General features: G+C 40.3%; 1 protein-coding gene across 1 annotated transcript in view; it reads left to right on the forward strand.

The window, feature by feature from the left end:
- Window positions 1-16,097, forward strand: part of LOC132401339 (collagen alpha-1(XXII) chain) — a 258,324-nt gene extending 242,227 nt beyond the window's left edge. The window contains exons 20-26 of the mRNA XM_059983468.1: window positions 293-346; window positions 3,248-3,292; window positions 10,537-10,599; window positions 10,712-10,753; window positions 12,723-12,764; window positions 15,831-15,872; window positions 16,038-16,097. Of these exons, the coding sequence (XP_059839451.1) occupies window positions 293-346; window positions 3,248-3,292; window positions 10,537-10,599; window positions 10,712-10,753; window positions 12,723-12,764; window positions 15,831-15,872; window positions 16,038-16,097 (348 nt within the window). The remainder of the gene's footprint in view (window positions 1-292; window positions 347-3,247; window positions 3,293-10,536; window positions 10,600-10,711; window positions 10,754-12,722; window positions 12,765-15,830; window positions 15,873-16,037) is intronic.
- The last annotated feature ends 6,186 nt before the right edge of the window (window positions 16,098-22,283 follow it).

The raw sequence follows: 22,283 nt of genomic DNA on the forward strand, positions 1-22,283 counted from the left end.
CCCACAGTTCAAACACATACCAGGTTAGGTTAATGGTCTTTGTAAATTGGCCTGTGATTAGGTTACAGTTATGTGGGGCTGCAAGGGTAGTGTTGCTGGAAGGGCCTAATCTGTGCTGTATTGCTAAAATCGGCAAGAAATCAAGAAAAATCCATGTGGAAATTGCTGACAGGGATGTTGTACTCTTCCTGAAAACAGTAAAGGTGTTGGTTGTGACTAATTCTGACTCCACCAACAACTGCAGGATTTCCATATCATACTGATTCGCCTTTCAATGTTAATTCTTTCACAGGGTGATCCTGGAGTTCCAGGAAAAGATGGGCTACTAGGAAGTCCTGGTGAAAAGGTAACCTGATGTGAGGATTCAGACTGGTAGGAAGAAATAAGAGACTCATTTCAAATAACTATCTTGTTTATTTCCATCCGTTTCTGAATGTGATGAAACATCAGTAGCTTCTGTTTCTCTTCACAGACTTGCTGCAAGTTTACAGCATTTTCTAGCTTGATGTCAGGTTTCCTGGTTTGGTGATGGTTTGTTTCACATTCAAATTATGATCTCATTTGAGATGGGTACTTGGTGACAAACTTCTTGTAATACAGTGCACTGGGATTTCCCAGTGGTGGAATTGCACCCTTAGCCACCCCTGCCTTTGCCCTTAGCCAGAGGAAAAGAGCCCAGGTGGGACAGAGCTGGAGAGTCAGTTGATGCCCAGCACAAATCCTCACACCTTGACCCAAGAAACTACAGAAGGGCAGAACACATGCACTGAATTGACACCCATACTGATCCTTAAGGTATCATAAATCAAATATTGGTGAGTTGATGAGGATTCAATCACAGGAGAGTTAAAGAAACTGCAGCAAGTACACAGAAGGTTCATGGGAACTGCAGGAAATTGAGTACTTTTTATAAAGTAAATGGAGTAAATGGTTACTAGTAGCAGGTGGGTTATTAGCAAAGGGACACTATTTAGATAGTGGGCAAAATACATACAGCAGAAAGGAGAAGAGACCTTTCTTTAAAAATCAAATATTGCTATAAATAACACATCTCTGAAAAGGTACAGCAAATGAAGTGGCATTCCGAGGCAACACATTGCTGGTCTATAAAGAAAAATCAATGGATTGGAATTCAAAAGGAAAAAGAAACTAAAAATGTTGGAAATCTGAGTTAGAAGTAGAAAGTATTGAAAATATACAGCAGGTCAGGCAGCAGCTGCCGAGTGATAAACAGAGTTAATGGTTCAGGTCAATGATCTTTCACCAGAATTGGGAAAGCTTGGAAATCAAATATGTTTTAAGTTGTAGAGAAGTGGGTGTGAGTCCTTGTGAAGGGTATCCTTTCCATAAATGCTGCCTGACCTGCTGAGTTCCTCCAGCATATTGTGTTACAGTGGGTGAGGGGAGTGGGTGAGTGGGGGTGGGGGGGGGAGGTGGAATGAAGAGAACAAAAGGGTTATCTGTGTTTAGAGTGGGGACAAAGAAAGACCAAATGGTACAAAAGATGTTGATATTGGCTGTAAGAGGAATTTGAGGGCTTGTTAGATGCAGCCTATCTGCCCAGAGGAGTTGTACTTAGGAGATAAAGGTAGACAGTTGAGAGAAAAATAAGAGCAGGAAGCATGGAATACATAACAGTGCCATTTCTGTATATCTGAAATATACAAGAACACTAGAAATACATAGCAAGTCAGCTTCTTTGGAAATAAAAACTTAGTATGACAGATTGATGGCCTTTTATCCCAGAACTGGCCTCTTCTAATATAAACTGTTTCACTCAGTAGAAGTAGTTAGAACCTGTCATAAGTCAGGTGTTGAATCAGGACCCAACTGCCGGACACAGGCACTGTAGTCCCAGAAACAGGATGAGACAGAACCCAAGGATGGGACAGGATGCAGTCAAGGCAGGGGAAGCAGGACCAGGACAAGAGACTGGGAACAAGGAGCCTAGGGAGGACTCCGAGCCCAAGACTGGACAAAGACCAGAACCTAGGTCTTGCCTCGGGCTCAGACCGCCAAACCCAGGTGAGGACGTGACAAGGATGGGCTAGGGTCTTGGTCAAGGCTGGAGGCTGCAGGCTTGGAGCTTGGGGAACTCAGAGGCTGGAACTAGGGGCAGACTAGGAACTGTACATCAACATGGAGCCAGGACTTATCCTCCAACAAGCCAGGACTCATCTTTAACATGACACTGATATGAGACAGGACAGTACACAGACAGAGCCAGGACTTATCCTCTGACAAGCCAGGACTCATCTTTATCAAGGCACTTACCTGAGACTGGACAGTACAGACATAGAGCTGGGACTTATCCACTGACAAGCCAGGACTCACCAAGGTGGAGCAGGACCATCCATCAGGTAACAGCAGAACAGCCTGACCCACCTGACAGAGGCAAAGACAAGACAGACTCCCCCCCCCCCCCCCACAGGGCAACAGCAGAACAGCCAGACTTACCCCACAGGGGCAAGGGCAGGAAGAGACACACACCAAAGAACAACAGACAGTTCCACCTCTGCATCAGGGTAGCTCCAAGTAGCCATTACAGCCAGCAGCCTTGGCTGACTATGGAAGCAACCAGATGCCTACCTAGCTCAGAGTGGCTGACAGCCACCCCACCCAGCTGGCTTGGGAAACAGCTGAATCCATACTGCAATGACCACTCCAACTACTACCAGCAAAGCTCCCAGAAGCCATGGTTCTCCAACACAGCCCCAAGGATAGTAAGAGTCCATTCTAGCCTTCCACCAGCCATGAGTATCTTTACAAAACAACCCCCCAACCACACACAATACCAGGGCCACTTATATTCCCAGTTCCAATATGAGCCTCAGGTGTTTCTAGTTAAGTCCAACTGCAGCAAGGGACCGCCAGAAAACCCGGAGTCCGGCGACCAGACCATGGACTTCAGACTGAACCACCACAGGAACCCTGGCCTGTGGGAATAGAAGTGTTAAAAGAGCATGAAATGTTAGATAGCTCTTTCTCTGCTTCTGTGTCAATCAAATAAGAGTTTCATTTGCAAAGGACCTTAATGCTGACCTTTTAAGATGTGATTATTATTATTGATCTCTATGTATAAAGAATCTTGAGGTTCACTATGTTGATGTTTCCATTCCACTGTAATCCCAATTTTTATCTATCATCAACATCATATTAGGGTCATATAACTATACGTATATCTAAATATTTCACTTGTATATTTGTTGTTAGATAGCCAGGCTAACCTTCTGTCTCCTAATTTTAGGGAGAACCAGGAGAAAAGGGAGAAACTGGACCCCAGGGGGAAAAGGTAAGAAAATACATTTCAAAGTTCAGGTCATTTGTCTATATGGTCCAATAATTAAGAGATGAAGTAGACAGTTACCTGTGCAAATTATTGCAATTTCACTTAAGAACATAATAAATGTTATATAAAGGAATAGATGAAGATCACTAGGTGCCTCTGTCCTGTTCCACTTTTCCACAAGAACAAGGTTGATCTCTTACATCTTTGTCTCTTTTCTGCACTAGTCCCCTAACATTTTGATTCCCTCAATATCTATTGATCAAGTTTTGTGTTGAATGTTCTGCATAGTGCCATTGGGTAGAGAATTTCAAAGATTCGCCACCCTCTGGGCCAAGAAACTTTCATCCTTATTTTGATGTCTGTGGACTCTGAGCATCTCAGCCAGGGAAACATCATCTCCATATATACCTTTAAGGCAGGTAAAAACTTACTTTATTATAATAGGATCACATCCCATTGTCTGAAAGTTTGTAAAGCATAAGCCAGGTCTTCCTAATCTCTCCTCACAAGATAAATCTACCATCCCAAGAATTAAACTGCTGAACCTTTACTGCAAAGCTCTATCAAAAATAGGTTCTTGATGAAGGATCTTGGTCTGAAGCTTCAACTGTTTATTCTTCCTCCTAGATGTGGCCTGACTTGCTGAGGTCCTCTAGCATTTTGTGTGTGTTACTCTAGATTTCCACAGATAGGGTACAAGACCTGTTTGCAGTATTCCAGATGGGGTCTCATAAAGCCCTATATCATTGGAGATGTCTCTACTTGTACTCAAATTCACTTGCAGTAACAGCTAACACAGTTTACCGCCTTAATTATTTTTCTAGATTCATGTTATCTAGAGCCTTCTGAACACTAACACTTTCCAATCTCACCTTTTAAAAAGGGCAATCTACACATTCATTTCTTTTCATGAAGTGACAATCTCACAGTTCTCCACATAATATTTCATCTGCTCTTAACTAATCATTTAACCTATGTATTTCTCCAAAAGGTTTCTCAGCATACACAGCCACACTTCAATTTGTCTCTGTATCATTAGCAAATTAAGATATACTACACCTAATTCACTCATCTAAATAAATGATATAGACTGTAAATAGCTGGTCCTGTGTTCTGCATTAGTCACAGCTCCGCAACCTGAAAATGACTTCAGTTTTCTGTCTAGCAATCAATCCTGATTCACAGCTCAATACTGTTGAGTTTTCTAATGTTTAATAATCTCTCACCTACCACGTTACCAAAATATTCTAAAAATTCCGATGCATCCACCTTATCTGTTTTGAGTGTTGCATCCTTAAAAACAGATGCACCAAGCCTTGTTGACTTTGCCCAATTCTATTATTAATAATCCTTAATATTAGGTTCCAACATTCTCCCACTGCTGTCATCAGTGAAGCTCAGGGAAGACTGCCTTCCAAAAGTTGAATTAGAGTATAAGTTTCTTCGATAAGTTACTTGAACTTATTATATTGAGTAGCCTTTATACAGCACCTTTGACACACATGAAGAGATCCCGAAGTGCTCTTTCTTCATGTTTTTCATGGGCATGGTAGTGAGGAGGTGGATTCTATATGGAATTATCCACAGTGTTGACGTGGCAAGTGCTGAAAATTAAAGTGAAAACGTGAACTGTTAAAGACACTCAGCAGGAAGCCTTGCTGGAAAGAGGAACAGGGTTAATGTTTCAGGCCAACAATGAAAGGTCCAGCATTTTCTGCTTTTATTTCAGAACATGGAATGGAATCATTTTTTGACATGGAATTTGATAGGACATTTCTGGTTTACTTTCCCTGGGTGATTGTATTTTTAATGATGCTTTAGCTCTGCATGGGCTGTCAAGTCAGCAGTAACTTTCACTATGGTCCAATGACAAGGGGAACACTATTAGTGGAGGAGTAGATATTGAATGATGTGTAATCACCTATATTTTAGAATTCTAGGCTATGATTGTTAGCAGTGGTTGGAATTTTTTGTTAGTTAGCAAAATTGCAGAATTCTCCAAATCCCCTGGATAAAGATTAAAAGTTGAATCAGAATCTGGTTTAATATTACCAGCATTTGATATGAAATGTGTTAACTTTATGGCAGCTGTACAATGAAATACATGAAATAAATATAGAGAAAAAACTTGACTTACAAAAAATTTTTTAAAAAGTAGTGAGTTAGTGTTCTTGAGTTTGATATCCATTTAGAAATTGGATGGCAGAGGGGAAGAAGCTGTTCCTGAATTGCTGAGTGTGTGCCTTCAGGCTTCTGTACCTCCTTCCCAATGGTAACAATAAGAGAGCATGGCCTGGGTGGTAGAGGTCCTTAATGATGGATGTCACCTTCCTAAGACACACTGCTCCTTGAAGGTGTCTTGAATACTACAGAGGATAGTGCCCATGGTGTGGTTGACTAATTCTACAAGTTTCTGCAACTTACTTTGGTCTTGTACAGTAACCACCTCATACCGGATGGTGATGTAGCCAGTCAGTATGCTCTCTACACTACATTTGTAGAAGTTTTTGAGTATTTTAGTTGACAAACCAAATCTCAAATCTCCTCAAACTCTGAATGAATTATAGCCTCTGACTTGCCTTCTTTATACTTGCATCAAAACATTGCATCCAGATTAGATCCTCAGAGATACTGATATCCAGGAACTTGAAATTGCTCTATCTCTCCATTTCTGATCCCTTTATGAGGATTGGTTTGTGTTCCTCACCTTACCCTTTCAGAAGTCTACAATCAGCTCTTTGGTCTTGCTGATGTTGAGTGCAAGGTTGTTGCTGTGACACCACTCATCCAACTGATACATCTTGCTCCTAAATGCCCTTTTGTCACCATCTGAAATTCTACCAACAATGGTTGTATCATCGCCAAATTTATAGATGGCATTTGAACTGTGCCTTGCCACACAGTAGTGGGTGTAGAGAAAGTAGAGCAGTGGGCTAAGCACACACCCCTGTGGCGCACCAGTGTTGATTGTGAGGTGTAAATGTTATTTCCAATCTGCACAGACTGTGGTCTTCCAGTTTGGAATATGAGGATCCCGTTGCAGAGGAAATAAACAGAGGTTAGGTTCTGTAACTTTCTGATCAGGACTGTAGGAATCATGGTGTGAAATGCTGAGTTATAGTCAATAAACAGCATCCTGACATAAGTATTTGTATTGTTCAGATAATCCAAGGCCGTGTGGAGAGCCATTGAGATTGCATTAGCTGTAGACCTATTGTGGAAGTAGGTAAATTGCAGTGGGTCCAGATACTTCCTGAACAGGCATTGAGAGGCTGTAACCAGCTTCTCAAAATATTTCATCACCGTAGATGTGAGTGTTACTGGGCAAATAGTCATTAAGGCAGCTCACACTGCTCTTCTTGGGTGCTGGGTTTTCTTGCCCTTTTTTGAAGCAGGTGGGAACTTGAGGGATTGAAGATCGATTAAATATTAACTTTATTTGTCACATGTACATCAAAACATACAGTGAAATGTGTTATTTGCATCGATGACCAATACAGTCCAAAGATGTGCAGGGGGCAGTTTGCAAGTGATGCCATGTTTCTGGTGTTGACATAGCAAGTCCACAACTTACTAACCCTAACCTGTATGTTTTTTGAATGTGGGGGAAGTCCAAACACTTGGAGGGAACTAATGTCATGAGAGAAAGTACAAACTGCTTACAGACCTTGGTGGGACTTGAACCTGGATTGCTGGTGCTATAATAGAATACACTAACTGTTAGTGAATCAACATTAGGGTCTACTCCCAGGCCAACATCCTGAGCAATGAAACCATAGTTTTCTCCATGAATTATGTTGGGCAGCCCCACGCCTGATTTCCAAAACAGATGCTCTTCTTTGAGGTGAGGGGAGATTGTGTGGAAGACGAGGAAAGAGTGTTTCACTTATAAAGAGAAACTGGAGAGGTTAGTTATGTTCTCCCTGGAGCAGAGGAGTATAACAGAAAAATATTGTGGATTTTGATAGGATAGACTGTAGAAAACTTTAAACAAGAAAATCTGCAGATGCAGGCAGCATCTGTGGAGGGCAATGAACAGGAGCTGTTTCAGGCCAAGGCCCTTCATCAGGACTGAAAACTTTTCCCCTTACCAGAGAGGAATAAAACTGTAGGGCATAGATGTAAAGTAAGGATTTAGAGATTTAGAGAATCTCTGGGGACCTTTTTCCATACAGAGCGTAGCAAGTTCTGGGATGCATTTATGCTGTGGAAATGGTCTGTTTCCATGCTGTAGGATTATATGATTTTCTGGCAGAGAGAAAAAAAAAGATTTAAAGTTTCCTTGAAGAAGTGCAACCACCTCAATGGAACCTGAGAACCTCTGATCGAGGTGGAGACAGAGCATTCTGTAAAGTACTCAGGCCAGATACTAAGAGCATAAAGAAGCCCTGTGTGAGTGGCAGAAGAAGCCCATCACATGCCCATCTGTGCAAGAATTTGCTATTCCTAGAACTAGTTTGGATCCAAAGGGATTACCTAGGAAGAAGTGTAATTTGACTATATCGAGAGAAATAAAACCCTAAAGAAAAAAGAGCATCTGTTTACATATACAGTATATCACTTTTAATGTGGCATCACATCCTAAGGCATATCATCAGGAAAGATCTGATTCTGAGCCTCAGCAGTACATGCTAGGACAGATGTTAAAAAACATTACTCTAAGAGTGCTCTAAATTGATAGAGAGAAATAGAGGTAGGATTGCTTTAAGGAAGTAATTACAAAGCTTAGAATCTCGAGCTGAATGTGCATCTACCAGTGATGTAATGACTAAATTCAGAAATGATCAAGAGGCCAGAAGACAAGAGTATGAAGAACTCGATGTTGTAGGGTTGGAAGAGGTTTCAAATTGGAAGAGATTTCACACCATGGGAATTTATAATCTAGGGTCTGAATCTCTGGTCAGAGGGAATGAGCCGTGTAATTTCTCTGTTTTTATTTATATGACAATTAGCTGTGCTTATCAAAATAGCTGGGCATGGTTCTTGTTAATAAGCTTATATAACAGACAACAGCTGGAAGCACCCAGCAAAGTGGCTACTAATTTGTATCCCTTACTATGTCGCATTCTTATCACATTGATCTCTTCAGTAATAGACTGAATTTGTGGGATTTGCTTCAATAAACATTTTGATGGATAGATTTCCAGAGTTGGGTAAGGTGGTACACTTCGTCACTAGAGCAGCAGTTTGCTGCCACCCCCTGGCTGTTGAGTCCCTTTCCTTGGGCTATACGCCATACCATAGCTGAAAAACCTGACAGATTGTGCACTTCTATTTTCTATGTTTTCTAGAGTGTTAAGGCAAAGTAAAGCAACATCCTCTTTGTGTGGAAGAGTGTGGCAAACTCAGTTTTTCTGAGAAACACTGAATTTGTGCACCAAGCTTATGTCACAACACAAAATGTGCAACAATGCCATAACTCTTCTGGAATTAAAATCTGATTATATTCAATGGGTTCACTTTATTCTTGCATTATTTTAGCACACCTTATTCTTCATGTAATATTACTGTGAAATTCTGTATGATCTCTGCCAATCTATCCTTATTGTAATTTTATTATAAGGTTAAGGAGATTTGGCATGTCATCAAACATTCTGACAATCTTCTACAGTGTTAAAAGTATCCTGACTGGTTGCATCATGGCGTGAAGCAGCAATTTAAATTTGCAGGAATGAAAGAAGCTGCAGAGAACAGTGAACTGCTCTGTATATCGCGGACATATCAAAAGTATCTGCAAGAGATGTTACCTCAAGAAACCAGCATCAGTTGTTAGAGATTCCCATCATCCACGCCATGTCATCTTTTCACAGCTACCTTCAGGCATTAGATACAGAAGACTGAAGTCCTATATCAATAAGTTCAAGAACAGCTCCTTCCCCTCAACCGTTTGGTTCCTGAAACAATCTGCACAACCCTAATCACTACCCCACTGCAGTAACACATTGACCCTTATGCACTTCAATTTATTTAGTTTCTTTTGTTGAAATTATTTTGTTTCCTGGATAATTTATGTTTATTTCAGAATCAGGATTTTCACAGACATATGTTGTGAAATGTATCATTTTGTGACAACAGTACAGTACAAGATATAAAATAAGACAAACTAAAAGTCACCATTTAAAATAAGTAAATAATGTGAAAGAGAAATAGTGAGTTAGTGAATGTTGTGCGTAATGTACTATGTGCCTTTGCTGCTGCAAATTTTATTTTCATATCTACTTGTGCATATGAAAATAAACTTGATTTGACTTGGAACTATGCACTCCAGAAGCTCATGTACTGTTTCAATCCTGGGGCAGTTTGCTGCACCTACCGTATTAAGCATACTTCAATTGCCACACTATATACCTTTGTAGATAGATGACTCATGAGAACCTCTAAACAACTATGACTTTTCACTATATGGTTCCCTGGACATGCATGGAATTGTAAGAAGAACAATAAAAGGAACAACATTAAAAATCACAGAAGCAGCCATTACTCTCTTCAAATTGAATTTTTTGTACCTGGGCCTATGACAAGGGTTTGCAAAAATCCTCTACCAACTTGCAATAATTAGATCAAGTACTACAGAAAGGGTTACCTTGTTTGATAGGGTCGTAAAGAAAGTTCTTGGCACATTGGCCTTTGTAAATCAATGTATTGAGTGCAAGAGATGGGATGTTATGTTGAAATTGCATAAGAAGTTGGTGAGGCCTAATTTTGAGTATTTGATCACCTACCTATAGAAAAGGTGTAAACAAGGTTAAAAGAGTACAGAGAAAATTTACAAGGATGTTGTGGGATCTGGGGGACCTGATGTACAAGGAAAAATTGAATAGGATAGGACTGTATTCTTTAGAATGTGGAAGGTTGAGAAGACATTTGATAGAGGTGTACAAAATTATGAGAGGTATAGACAGTGTAAATGCAAGCAGGCTTTTTTCACTAAGGTTGGGTGGGACTACAACCAAAGGTCATCAGTTAAGGCTGAAAAGTGAGAAGTTTAAGAGGAACATGAGGGGAAACTTCACTCAGAGGGTTGTGAGAGTGTGGAATGAGCTTCCAGCACAAGTGGTCCAAGTGAGCTTGATTACAACATTTAAGAGAAGTTTGGATAGGTACATCAATAGTAGGGATATGTAGGGCTATGTCCCGTTGCAGGGTGGTGAGAGTAGGCAGTCTAAATGATTTCAGCATGGACAATTTCTATGCTGTGCTTTCCTGCGACTCCATAACTCTTAAGTACTGATTGCCATGTTTTACAGGGTTCCAGAGGAGATCCTGGGCACTCAGGAAAGGATGGAATAAAAGGAGAGAAAGGAGAACCTGTAAGAGCTTTTGAATTGATCAAGCACCTTCAATTGCTTTGCACCATTACTCTATGTGTGATAAAATATTTGCACTGCTTAACATTAACTTCTGCATTTTGTTTGCTCTTAGGGGCAAGGCCCAGGTGGGGAAAAAGGAGAGAAAGGATCGAAGGTAGGTATTTCATCATATATGGTTTTCTAAAAGCCAGGTGACTGTAGTGGAAGGCACAAGTCATCTGTTGAGGAAGCTCTGGATTAGTAACCAGCTGCAGCTGATGTTCCAGACTGTTAGTGTTCCTATCAGGCAATTTACACAAGTCTGTGGATGGAATGAGCAGTGGTGAGCAGTGGTACCATTGTAGGAAGTGACATTCACAGTTACAACGGACAAAAAGGAAAAGAACCACAGGTAGAGCAGGAGATATAGTATTGTTACGTATCCTGTAACTGGATCACTTACCAGCAAATATAGAGAGGTCCGTTGAAGTCTGATGGCACGATTTTCAAACGTTTTTATTTATAAAGGGAGCACAAAAGTAAGGTTAATACAAACATTCAGATCATATACGTCGGCAAAACTCAATCTAAAGCGCGGGTATAGTAATAATCATCATTAAGAAATAATCTCTGCTGTTGTCTAGGGGATAATATATTGTCCGTTGGAAATATAAAAGTCACTCAGAAGTCTGCAGGCTTCAGCCTTTTGGGAATTGCTGGGTTCCACATGTTTTAGAGAGATTGGTGAGAAAAGGAAAAACTTACCTGGGTCTTTATGAAGCAACTCCGTTGAATCAGGGGAGCATTGGTTCCCCGTTGTTAGTTCGAAGTCCTTTTCGGTGTTATCAGCCACCCGCTCCCCAGGCAAAGGAGAAACGGAACGCATGTGGCTTTGAATGGCTTCCCGCTAGCACGGGAACGCTGAGTGATGGTGTCCTTCTGGTGCGTCGCTGGGGTACCGCCTCCTGTAGTCCCCTTTTATCTTGACTTGCAGAGTTGTAGATGTCCATCAAAGTAGGGTGATGCAATCCCCACCCCCACATTGCCCGAGTGTGTCCATATCCCTGGTACTGGGCACGTAGCAGGGAGTTGCAACTCATACAGGTGTCTCTAAGAACAATGGTCAAAACCGTTGCATTGTCTCTCATTTCCTGGGTCCGAGACCCGAATTAATAGAGATCTTGCGATTCTCCGGAAGGATGGGGCTGCTCCCGCCCCTTCGGCCCCTCAGAGCTGTGGTACATTCATAACAGTATACAGGAAAAGCAAAATGAAAATGCCAAGTGTTTAGGTTATTGTGATGGTTGGACTCTAACCTGCTGGCTACACGATCTGCACAACATCTCTGTCAGACATGAGAATGTAATGATGAAGATTGATATCATGGCAGCACTGATTGAAACATTAATGAGGTGAGTTTTGAAGATGGTCATAAAACCATGCTGACATCTTGAGAATCTCTCTTACTCAATGATCTGTGCAATAGAATTATTTTCTAAACAATACAAGATAAATGTCAGGATTAATATCACAAATAGAGCCTTCAAGATGATAAAATTCTGCGAAATTTCTCTTCAACTTATGGACTTAAAAATTCCAAGGATGTCAATCAGGCACATTTGTCAATATTACTCATCCCTGACAAATGGCACATCTCCTACAGAGTATTTGATCATCTGTTTCTATTATGCTTTTAACTTTTAATCAGCTTCTTAGACGGAGATGCTTTTTAAAACTGCAAATTAATGGAGCATTATTTTGTTTTGATGTGGACTGTGAGTGGTAGGGCTAGGGGAGGAAGGGATGAAGTTTCACTAGGGTTAATCTTTTTGCATATTTTCTCTCTGATTCTCCAATTCCCTTGGGTGTGTAAAGGGCCTACAGCAGTCTGATCTATGCCTTGCTTTATTGGCAAGGATGATCTCAATGGCTGAATGGCCCTCTCTTATTTCAGGGTTGCTAACATCGCAGAGATGCGTTTGAGCATAAATCAGAGTCACCAAGCTGAAGCAGCTGCCAGCTTAATACAAAACAAGAAAGCAGCTGTCACATTGGGCAAATTGAAGATGTCTCCTTTCCTTCTTCCCCAAGGCGCAAATACCATGCGAAAGATTACCACTTTTCATTGATGTCTTATTTTTCAGGGTGACCCTGGATTGATGGGACCCCCTGGACCACCAGGACTGGTAAATTATTTTCAAATACTGTACATAGGATGTATTGAAGGAATTTTAAACTATCTTTCAGTAGAAAACACTGCTGCCCAAAATACCAGAAGAATGTTTAATTGTTTAAAAGACAGTGCCTGCAAGTCAATTGCCCAGGTCAGACTTTTATTGCAGTGATAGGATGCTGCTATTCTTACCATAGTGCCAGGATGGCACAGTGAAAAAAATGGTGACTTCAGGTATTGTCCATTTGGATTGTGCTCATTATTCTTGTGCTCATGATGCTCATTCAAATACGTGCAGGTAGGTTAACTGGTGACAGCAAACTACTTCTGGTGTTGGTTGGTGACAGGGGAATCAGGGAGAACTTGTGGGTATGTGCAAGAGTTATAGGAAAATAAGAAGGTAAATGGGACTCATGCAAATGCTCTGAGAGCCAGTATAGACATGTTGAGATGAAGGACCTACTTCTGTATTGAAAGGAATTATGACGATCAGAATGTATCACTTGTAACTTGCTAGAGATGTTGGTGGAGGCTAAAACATTAGGAGTATTTAAGAGCCTATTGGACAGGCACATGGATGAAAGAAAAATAGAGGGTTACTGGGCAGTGTGGGTTTAGCACTTTTTTAAGGAATATGTGGGTTGGCACAACATCAAAGGCCAAAGGGCCTGTACTGTGCTATAGTATTCTAGTGGCTAGTATCTAAATGGCAATAAAGTTGTAAAAGGGGTTCCTTCATTGAACTTTTCTTCATTTCCTATGGAAGGAAACTGGGATAAAGGGTGGCAGGCACCTTGTTAACTTGAGTTAAAGCTTTTCATGTTGTGGTGCTGCTCTTAGACACTGAAGCCATAATAAGGAAATTTTGTTCAGCTACTCACTGATTGGTGCTGAACAGTGATTGGGGATGGTTCTGTGCTCAATTCAGATCTCTCTGCTGTCATTTTCCAAAACCTAAACTATCTCACATACTCATCAATTCTCCCTGATTCTCTTATCACCAACCTATACTAAGGGTAATTTGCGCACACATTTTTATGTAAGAGGAAACCAGAATACCAGATACTGAATTTAACGTTTTTGGGCCACAGGGAAATGACTTGGGAATAAGTAGATGTCCCTTTTAAAGAGATCACATAAGAAGAATGGCTTCTTTGCATTGAGACCTTCACCCCCTGCTTTTTACCAGGAGATGTTAATTGGCAATTAGTCTGAAGCCCATGTCAATGTCTGGTTGTACATATACATTTGAGGTAGATTGCATAAAGATGGAAACCTTCTCTCCCTTACTAATGTAGCCTATACCCAAACATCAAAAGGGAAGCTGTCACCTTACTAGTTCAGTGATTCTTGTGTGCAGTGGTCTGCTGATTGTCAGTAATACTGCATTAAACACATCAACAGATGAGCTCAAGGACTGTGAACAATAAATTACTTTGTTAAATTGTGACATGATAGTTTAATTTATCTAAAATTCTCAGGCATTTTTTAAAAAAGATTTCTTCCATGCTGTGCCATCCCTTAACTGTTCGCTTTAGGAAAGCAGTTTGCACAGTGAGATTTATTGCAATTTGATGAGCATCTATTGATGAACACAGTTTCTAATGGGTTGACAGAATACTGAGTGTTAAGTGAACAAATATCCAACCTCAAGAAATTTGCTTTAGAGCCTTTCTAGTACAGTGGATTCTGGTTAATCAGGACATGTCGAGATCAATACGTTTTGGCCCAGTTAAGTGGCTGCCCCAATTAGCTGAAGTTTCATGGGAATAGTTAAAATCCATAAAAAAAGACAAACTGAGTTACAAATTTTATATTTAGCTGATATACAGAACACATTAGAAACAATGTTATACAGAACTATGTATTGGTTCCTCAAAGTTATCAATGGAGGAATTCCTCCAGTGTACACTACCGTATTCTTTTGATTGACTGTAAATGAACAAAATCAACACAGACACCTACGGCAGATAATGGACTGCCTTCACACAATGCTATTAATAATTGCATCCTCCAAAACTTCATTTTCATTGTAACATTCAAGATGATTTTTGATACCTTCAAATTCTTTGTAGTTTCTAACTTGTTGAAGTAGTAAAATCATTTCATTTTCACTCCCAGCTGTTTCTGGCATCTCCAAACTTGAAACCACAGTGAGCAAAACAGTTCTGAATTGTCTTAATGCTTATTTCTCGCCAGCTATTAGTGACAAAAACCAGTGTTTTTTTAAGACAAACACACACAAATAATGCTATTTAAAAACAGTTTGCTCTAAACCTGGTCTAGTTTCTACCTTCCACACAAGTGCATGCAACTAGCATGAGTTAGAAACTGTCTGACTATAATCGCCTGCCCCTGTCCCAATTAAGTGGCATAGTGTCCCAAATAAATGAAGGGAATTCCAGAGATTTCCTTGATTAGATTTTTTTAAATTTAAGAGTTGCCCAAATAAGCGGCTACTGTGATTAACCAATGGCCCAATGAACCAGAATCCATTGCATTGAAGACTTCCTGAATCCAAACCACAGAATTCTACAAATAAAGCTTAGCTTTTTACTTGTCCCTGCAGCTCATTTCTGAGTATGTCCAAGAGACTTGATTATATCTCTGCGCTCTGCAGTGGCTTGAAATTATTGTTGACCTGTGTGAACAGCATTGAAAAATACAATGTCTGAAATACATCTTATGGAAATGTTTGACGATGAACTTCAATAAAAAAAATTACAAAAAAAAGAGGAAAATATGTGAGAGTAGCACCCATTCAATACATTAATTTAAAGGTACAAAAACCAAACATTTACATTCTCATATAAATGAAGTATATTTTTGTTGCTGGTACAATGAAGCAATATGTTCGGTAAGAGCTTTGCATAGCAAGATCTTACACCAACATGTTTAAGTAGATGAATATAGCCCAGGGAGAAAGCAGTAAGACATAAATGATGGAAAGACAAGTGTGGTGGTCGACTGCTATAAGTACAGGAAGAAGACCAAGAAAATGAGAATGGAGAAAGCAATTATACTAAAAGAAAACAGAACAAACTTAATTTCCAGCTCTCAAAAATCTATTTTGTTTCAGGGATTGGCTTCAGGATATTCCTTGCAGCAGTATGGAATTGCGGTAAGTTTTCTTATTTCTAAAGCTTTCTCACAACCTTTGTTTACTAACTGAAAAGGCTGGATAATGGATCAAAGCTTCCAGGATGCAGAGCAATATTACATCAGAAGTTGAGGAGGAAGGGGTGCATGAATTTGTATTACAAGAGGGCAATATGTTCTACTGCAGGGTTTGGTGCTGTGCCTCCTGCTGTTCGTTATTTATATTATTGATTTGAGTGTGAAATAGATGACGTAGTTAGTATGATTGTACATGACGCTAAAATTGGTAGTGTCATGGACAATGGAGAAGGGTGTCTAAATTTATAACATGATCTAGTATCAACTGGAGAAGTAGCAAGTGAAATGGGAGATGAAATTTAACTTGGCTAGGTGTAACATGATGCATTTGGGAAGTTAAAACAGTGCAAGACATGCACAGTGAATAGCAGGGCCCTGGAGAGTGTTGGAGGACAGAAAGATTAGCAGTTCTTTGGATGGGATATTGAATACAAGTGCTAGGATGTCACATTACAGCTCTGCAAGATGTTGCTGAGATCACATTTACGTGCAGCATTGTGTACAGTTCCCCTCATCGCCCTACACAAAGGATGTGGTTAAGCTAGAAAGCTTGCAGAAAAGGTTCAGAAGGATATCCAGGAATGGATGGCTTGGGTTTTAAAGAGAACCTGGATAGGCAGAAACTGTTTGCTCTAGAATAAAGGGTTCTGGGAGATGACTTTATAGATGTTTATAAAATCATAGACAGGGCAGATAATCACAGTCTTTTTCCCAGGGTAAGGGAGTCAAAAACTAGAGGGCATAGGTTTAAGGTGAGATGGTAAAGATTTAAGGAAGACTAAAGGGGCAATGTGGGTGATGAGTACTTTGAACAAGTTGCAGAGGAGTTGGTAGATGCGGGTACAATTACAACATTTTAAAAGGCAGTTGGACTGGATACGGTTTGGAGACAATTGGGATTAACTCAGGTAGGTCACTATGTCAGCATGGATGAGTTGGTGTGAATGGCCTGTTTCCGTGCTGTATAACTCTATGACTCTATGAGCCAGTCATAAGCACACCAATGACAGTCAGTGCACAACATTTCTGCACTATCTCCTGATTGTTCACTCCTAACATGACATGTCAAACTCAGAGATACATAAACTATTATTTTGTTTAAGGTCTCCTCCACAAAAGGCAAACTTTTGAAAAGAAAGATTGCATCTTTGAGGAACTGAAGTAGTCATTTTGAAGCTGAACATTAGATCACACTTTGTCGTTCAGGCAAAGTGTGGCTATTAATACTGTATATCAGTATTAATATAATAAGACATGGACCCAGTGTCCATGGAGTACAATTTACTGAATCATAACCAATTGCAAGTATAGTTGTATGCAAAATACCATTCTGCCCAGCTAACAACTTTTATGGTGAGAGCTGTAAAGCATAAATGAATCATTCTTTGACTCACACTGGCCTTTAGTAGAAGTTGTCCTGCAGAGTTCTGTTCTCCAAGTGACTGGTCTATTCTATTTGATTAGAGTAGACCAAGTATCCACAAAGTAATGCTGTTAAAGGAATGCTCCATCTTTCTTATGAAGAATCCAGGATGGATCACCGAAACATTTTTTATGTTTGCCAAACGCATTATTTTCTACAAGATACTTGATCAACTTACATTCTAAGCTTGCCCAATCCAGTAAAGCATCAAATGGTGTTTCACAAGAGCATGAATCAGGGAAATTGATACCAAATCATACTAGACATTAGGGTGGATGCCCAGTTGTGTGGTTTGAGGTAGATTTTGAAATGAAAATGGAGAGGGAGGTAAAAAGGCAAAGGCAGGGCTACTAATAGTGGGATCAAGAAAGTGGAGGATGAACAAGTGGCTATCATTGAATGACAGCAGAGTTATTTGAGGAAATTCCTACACATACTACTGTACTGGGCATACACACTATCTGCCACTTTCTAGTTGAAATATCAATGAATTGCTAGATGCTTTATCACTGTAGTTAACTTACCAATAATAATCAGTAGCTTATCTGTATCTATTAATCTTACAAAGCAAGTTTAATCTTCCTCTGCAATTGGATCCTTGACTTTCTGACCGGAATACCACAGTCTGTGTGGATTGGTGATAATATCTCCTCCTCACTGGCGATCACTCTGGCGTACCTCAGGGATGTGTGCTTAGCCCACAGTCTACACTCTCTATATCCATGACTGGGTGGCTAGGTATAGCTCAAATACCATCTATAAATTTGCTGATGATACAACTATTGTTGGTAGAATTTCAGATGGAGATAAGGTGGTGTAGAGAAGCAAGATATACCAGCTAGTTGAGTAGTGTCACAGCAACAACCTTGCACTCAATGTCAGTAAGACGAAAGAGCTGATTGTGGACCCTCAGGAAGGGTAAGGCAAGTGAAGAGAGTGAGCATTTTCAAGTTCCTGGGTGTCAGGATCTCTGAGGATTTAACCTGGTCTCATCGTATTGATGCAGCTATAAAGAAGGGTTGACAGCAGCTTTATTTCATTAGGAATTTGAAGAGATTTGGTTTGTTAACTTGAAAACTTCTATAGACGTATTGTGGAGAGCATTCTGACAGGCTGCATCACTGTCTGGTGACAGACTGTCTGTCTGGGGGTGGGGGTATTGCTACTGTATAGGACCAAAAGAAGCTATAGAAAGTCATAAAATTAGTCAGCTCCATCTTGTGTACCAGCCTCCACAGTCCCCAAGATATCTTCAAGGAACAGTGCCTTAGGGAGGCATTGTCCATTATTAAGGACCCCCAAGACCCAGTACATGCCCTCTTCTATTGTTACCTTTAGAAATGAGGTACAGAAGCCTGAAGGTGCACACTCAGCAATTCAGGAACAGCTTCTACCCCTCCGCATACGAATCCTAAATGGACATTGAACCCATGAACACTACCCCACTTTTTTATATATATATATCATTTCTGTTTTTGCACTATTTTTGATATATTCAATATACATATGTATACTTAACTGCAATTATTGATTGATTTTTCCTTTCTATATTTGTCATGTATTGCATTGAACTGTTGTTGCTAAGTAAGCAAATTTCACAACACATGCCGGTGATAATAAACCTGATTCTGATTCTAATGATAAACTGGAATATTCCTGTCAGAATATTCCTCTTAATGCCTGATTTTAAGCTATTTACAGGGTCATTGTTCTTAAGTTTCATCTTGAGCAATTGATTTTAATAACATTTAATAATAGAAGTATGATTTTAATGGGAATGTCTAAAGTGCAGCATGCAGAGAATTAAGGGACCACAAAGTCATTTATTCTTTGTTTTTAATCCAAGGGAGATACGGTAGTTTAAAAAAAACAGAGTAGTTTGTGCATTGTGTCACACAAGCAGCCACAAGTTCACTTTCAATGGAAGTACTTATCACATATTTTGTATTCATGAAGTAAATCAATTTTTATTTCTTTCAAATGGGAGAAATTAGACTGAAGGGCAATAAGGGCAAACATGGAGTTCTGATGTTTATGTTGTATTCTTTAAAAGAAATCAGACCATTTTGTCATTGAAGTGAATCTGCAGTAAACATTAATCTTAGAACAGCTGAAGGGTATTCAGTGCAGTGTGTTCTCTTCAGCTCTTAGAGAGAGTTATTAGGAAGTCCCAAACCTGCTTCTACAGAGCACTCCAATTATTTTTCTTTTCAAAGTATTTATCCAATGTTCCCAGTTGAAAAGCCTAGAGATGGAGAGGATATTTTCTATAATTGGGCGAATCTAGGATCAGAGAGTGCAGCGTCAGAATACAAGGACATCTCTTTAGAACAGAGGATGAGGAGTTTGTTTAGCGAGATGGTGGTGAATTTGTGGAATTTATTGTCACAGACAGCTATGAAGATGAAGTCATTGGGTACTTTTAAAGCAGAGAATGATAGGTTCTTAATTAGTAAGGGTGTCAAAGAAGGCAGGAGAATGGGGGTGAGAAGGATAATGAACCAGCAATGATGGAATAGCACAGCAGACTCAGTGGACGAAACGGCATAATTCTGCTCCTATATTTTATGCTCATATAGTGTTTTTGAACATTGTTGTTGCTTCCAACACCTTAAAGACAACTGGGATAGCTTCTATGGGGAGAGAAACAGAGGTAATATTTCATGTTAATTCTTTTTCTTCCTGTACAGATGCGACATGATCTGCTGAGTCTCACACATACATCCTATTTTTACTTCCAATTTCCAATATCTGCTCTTTTTATTCCTGTTAACCATTCAGGCAATCTCTTCAGTATATTAGAAATCTATTGTTTTGTTTTAGGCCATAAGACATAGGAGCAGTATTAGGCCACTTGGCCCATCGAGTCTGCTCCGCAATTCCATCATGGCTGATTTATTATCCCTCACAACCCCATTCTCCTGCCTTCTCCCCATAACCTTTGACACCCTAACTAATCAGGAACCTATCAACCTCTGCTTTAAATATAATGAATTATTGGGCCCCCACAGCCCTCCATGGTAATGAATTCAACAGATTTACCACCCCCCTGGCTGAAGAAATTCTTCTTCAGGATGCTGCTCTATTCTTGAGGTTGTGTCCTCTGGTCCTAGACACATCCACTATAGGAAATATCCTCTCCACACCCACTCAATCTAGGCCATTCAGTATTCAATAGGTTCATTGAGATCCCCATCATTCCTCTAAACTGAAGTGATTACAGGCCCAGAGCCATCAAACATTCCTCATACATTAATCATTCTATTCCTTAAACAGAGCTCTAGTAAACAGAGGTTAATAACAGTCTAACAGGAGGGGGTCATCACTTCCCTGGCTGTAGGTTGACTCGTTACAGAGCCTGATGGCCAAGGGCAAGAATGACCTCATGTAGCACTCTTTGGAGCAGCACAGTTGTCTCAGTAGTTCATCACTACCTTTGATTCAGACAACAATAATGGAATCATCAGCAAACAGTGGTGGTGCCAATGAACAATATGACTGACAGCAACAATCTGCTGACAGTTCTCAAAACTGCTTTTACTACTTCTTTCAAATATGATTCTACTACTGAGCTGGATGCAATTGGAACTATTGAATTACATTTGAATTAGTTTTGGGGCCTCTTGAGTGATCTATGTATTGCTGTCTCTGAGTGAGTTTGGTTAGGTTTGGTACGGAATCCTAGGGGCCTGGAAGCTTGGAGACTTATGTGAGTCCAAGATCCACTTCTTTGCTTCCCTCCGATTGAGGCATCAAGCAATTTGACGAGGATGAGAGTAGAGGACAGGCAGGTGTGTTGGGCTGTCTTGCTGCGTTTCACCAGGCTTCCTATCCCTCTCGCTAGATGCTGTCGGGGAAAAGTGCAGAAATCTTGGGATCCACATTACCAGGATTGATCGGCGAGGCTGTGGACTCATTTTGGGGGACTTTGAGGTTCATGTTGCATGTGTTCCTGGAATCTGGTTTTCGTGGTTTGTGGTACTTTGCCAAAGAGTGGCCCTGTGGCCTGTGCTGGCTGGCGGTGAGGTGATGGACTGAAATGAACTAAACTGAATACTACAGGCTCCTGGTTTAATGTTTGATATTCTCTGTGTTGTTCATTCACTTTTTGCCATTTGTGCAATTTGCTCTTTATTTGCTCATTAGATGTTTGATGTTTTCTTGAAAGGGTTCCATGCTGTTTCTTTGTTTTGTGGCTGCCTGCAGGAGGACAAATCTCAGAGTTGTATTCTGTATACACGTTTTGATAATAAACATACTTTGAACCTTTGAATCTTTGGAGCTGTGCTTCTCTACACAGTTTTAAGTGTAAAGTGAGTAGAGCAAGAGGATAAGCACACAGCCTTGTGGTGCAGCTTTGCTGTTGGAGATGTTGTTGTCAATCCAAACTGATAGGAGTCTGCAACAGAGGAAATTGAAGATCCAATTGCACAAAAAGATACTGAGGTCAAGGTTCATATAGGGCATCTAGTTGGGGAAGACTGCTTGTTTTTGTGGGGACACACTTGTCTCTGACTGTTTTTATAAAGTCTGTGACAAGCATGGTGCATTCATTCAGGTCCATTGATGATTCCCTGAACACAGCCCAGTCCACTGACTCAAAGCAATTTGGTAACCATCCCTCTGTCCCCCACGGTCACCTCTCTGTTACTCTTATCTCTGGAGTCTCGCTCTTTTGCCTTTGCCTGGAAGGAGAAGGATAGCCAGGTGATCAGATTTCGCAAAATGCAGTCTGGGCATGGAACGGTAGACATTCCTTAACATATTATAGTAGTTGTCTAGTATGTTGGGACCTCTGGTGCTACTGGTTCTATACTGAAGGTAATTGTGCAGAGATTTCTTCTAACAAGCCTGGTTGAACTCCTTGACTATGATTTGAATGCATCATAGTGAAATGGTTCTTGTTTGGTGACTAAAGCATGCAGTATCTCA

The sequence above is a fragment of the Hypanus sabinus genome, chromosome 10, assembly GCF_030144855.1.
Source record: "Hypanus sabinus isolate sHypSab1 chromosome 10, sHypSab1.hap1, whole genome shotgun sequence".
Taxonomy (NCBI): Eukaryota; Metazoa; Chordata; class Chondrichthyes; order Myliobatiformes; family Dasyatidae; genus Hypanus; species Hypanus sabinus.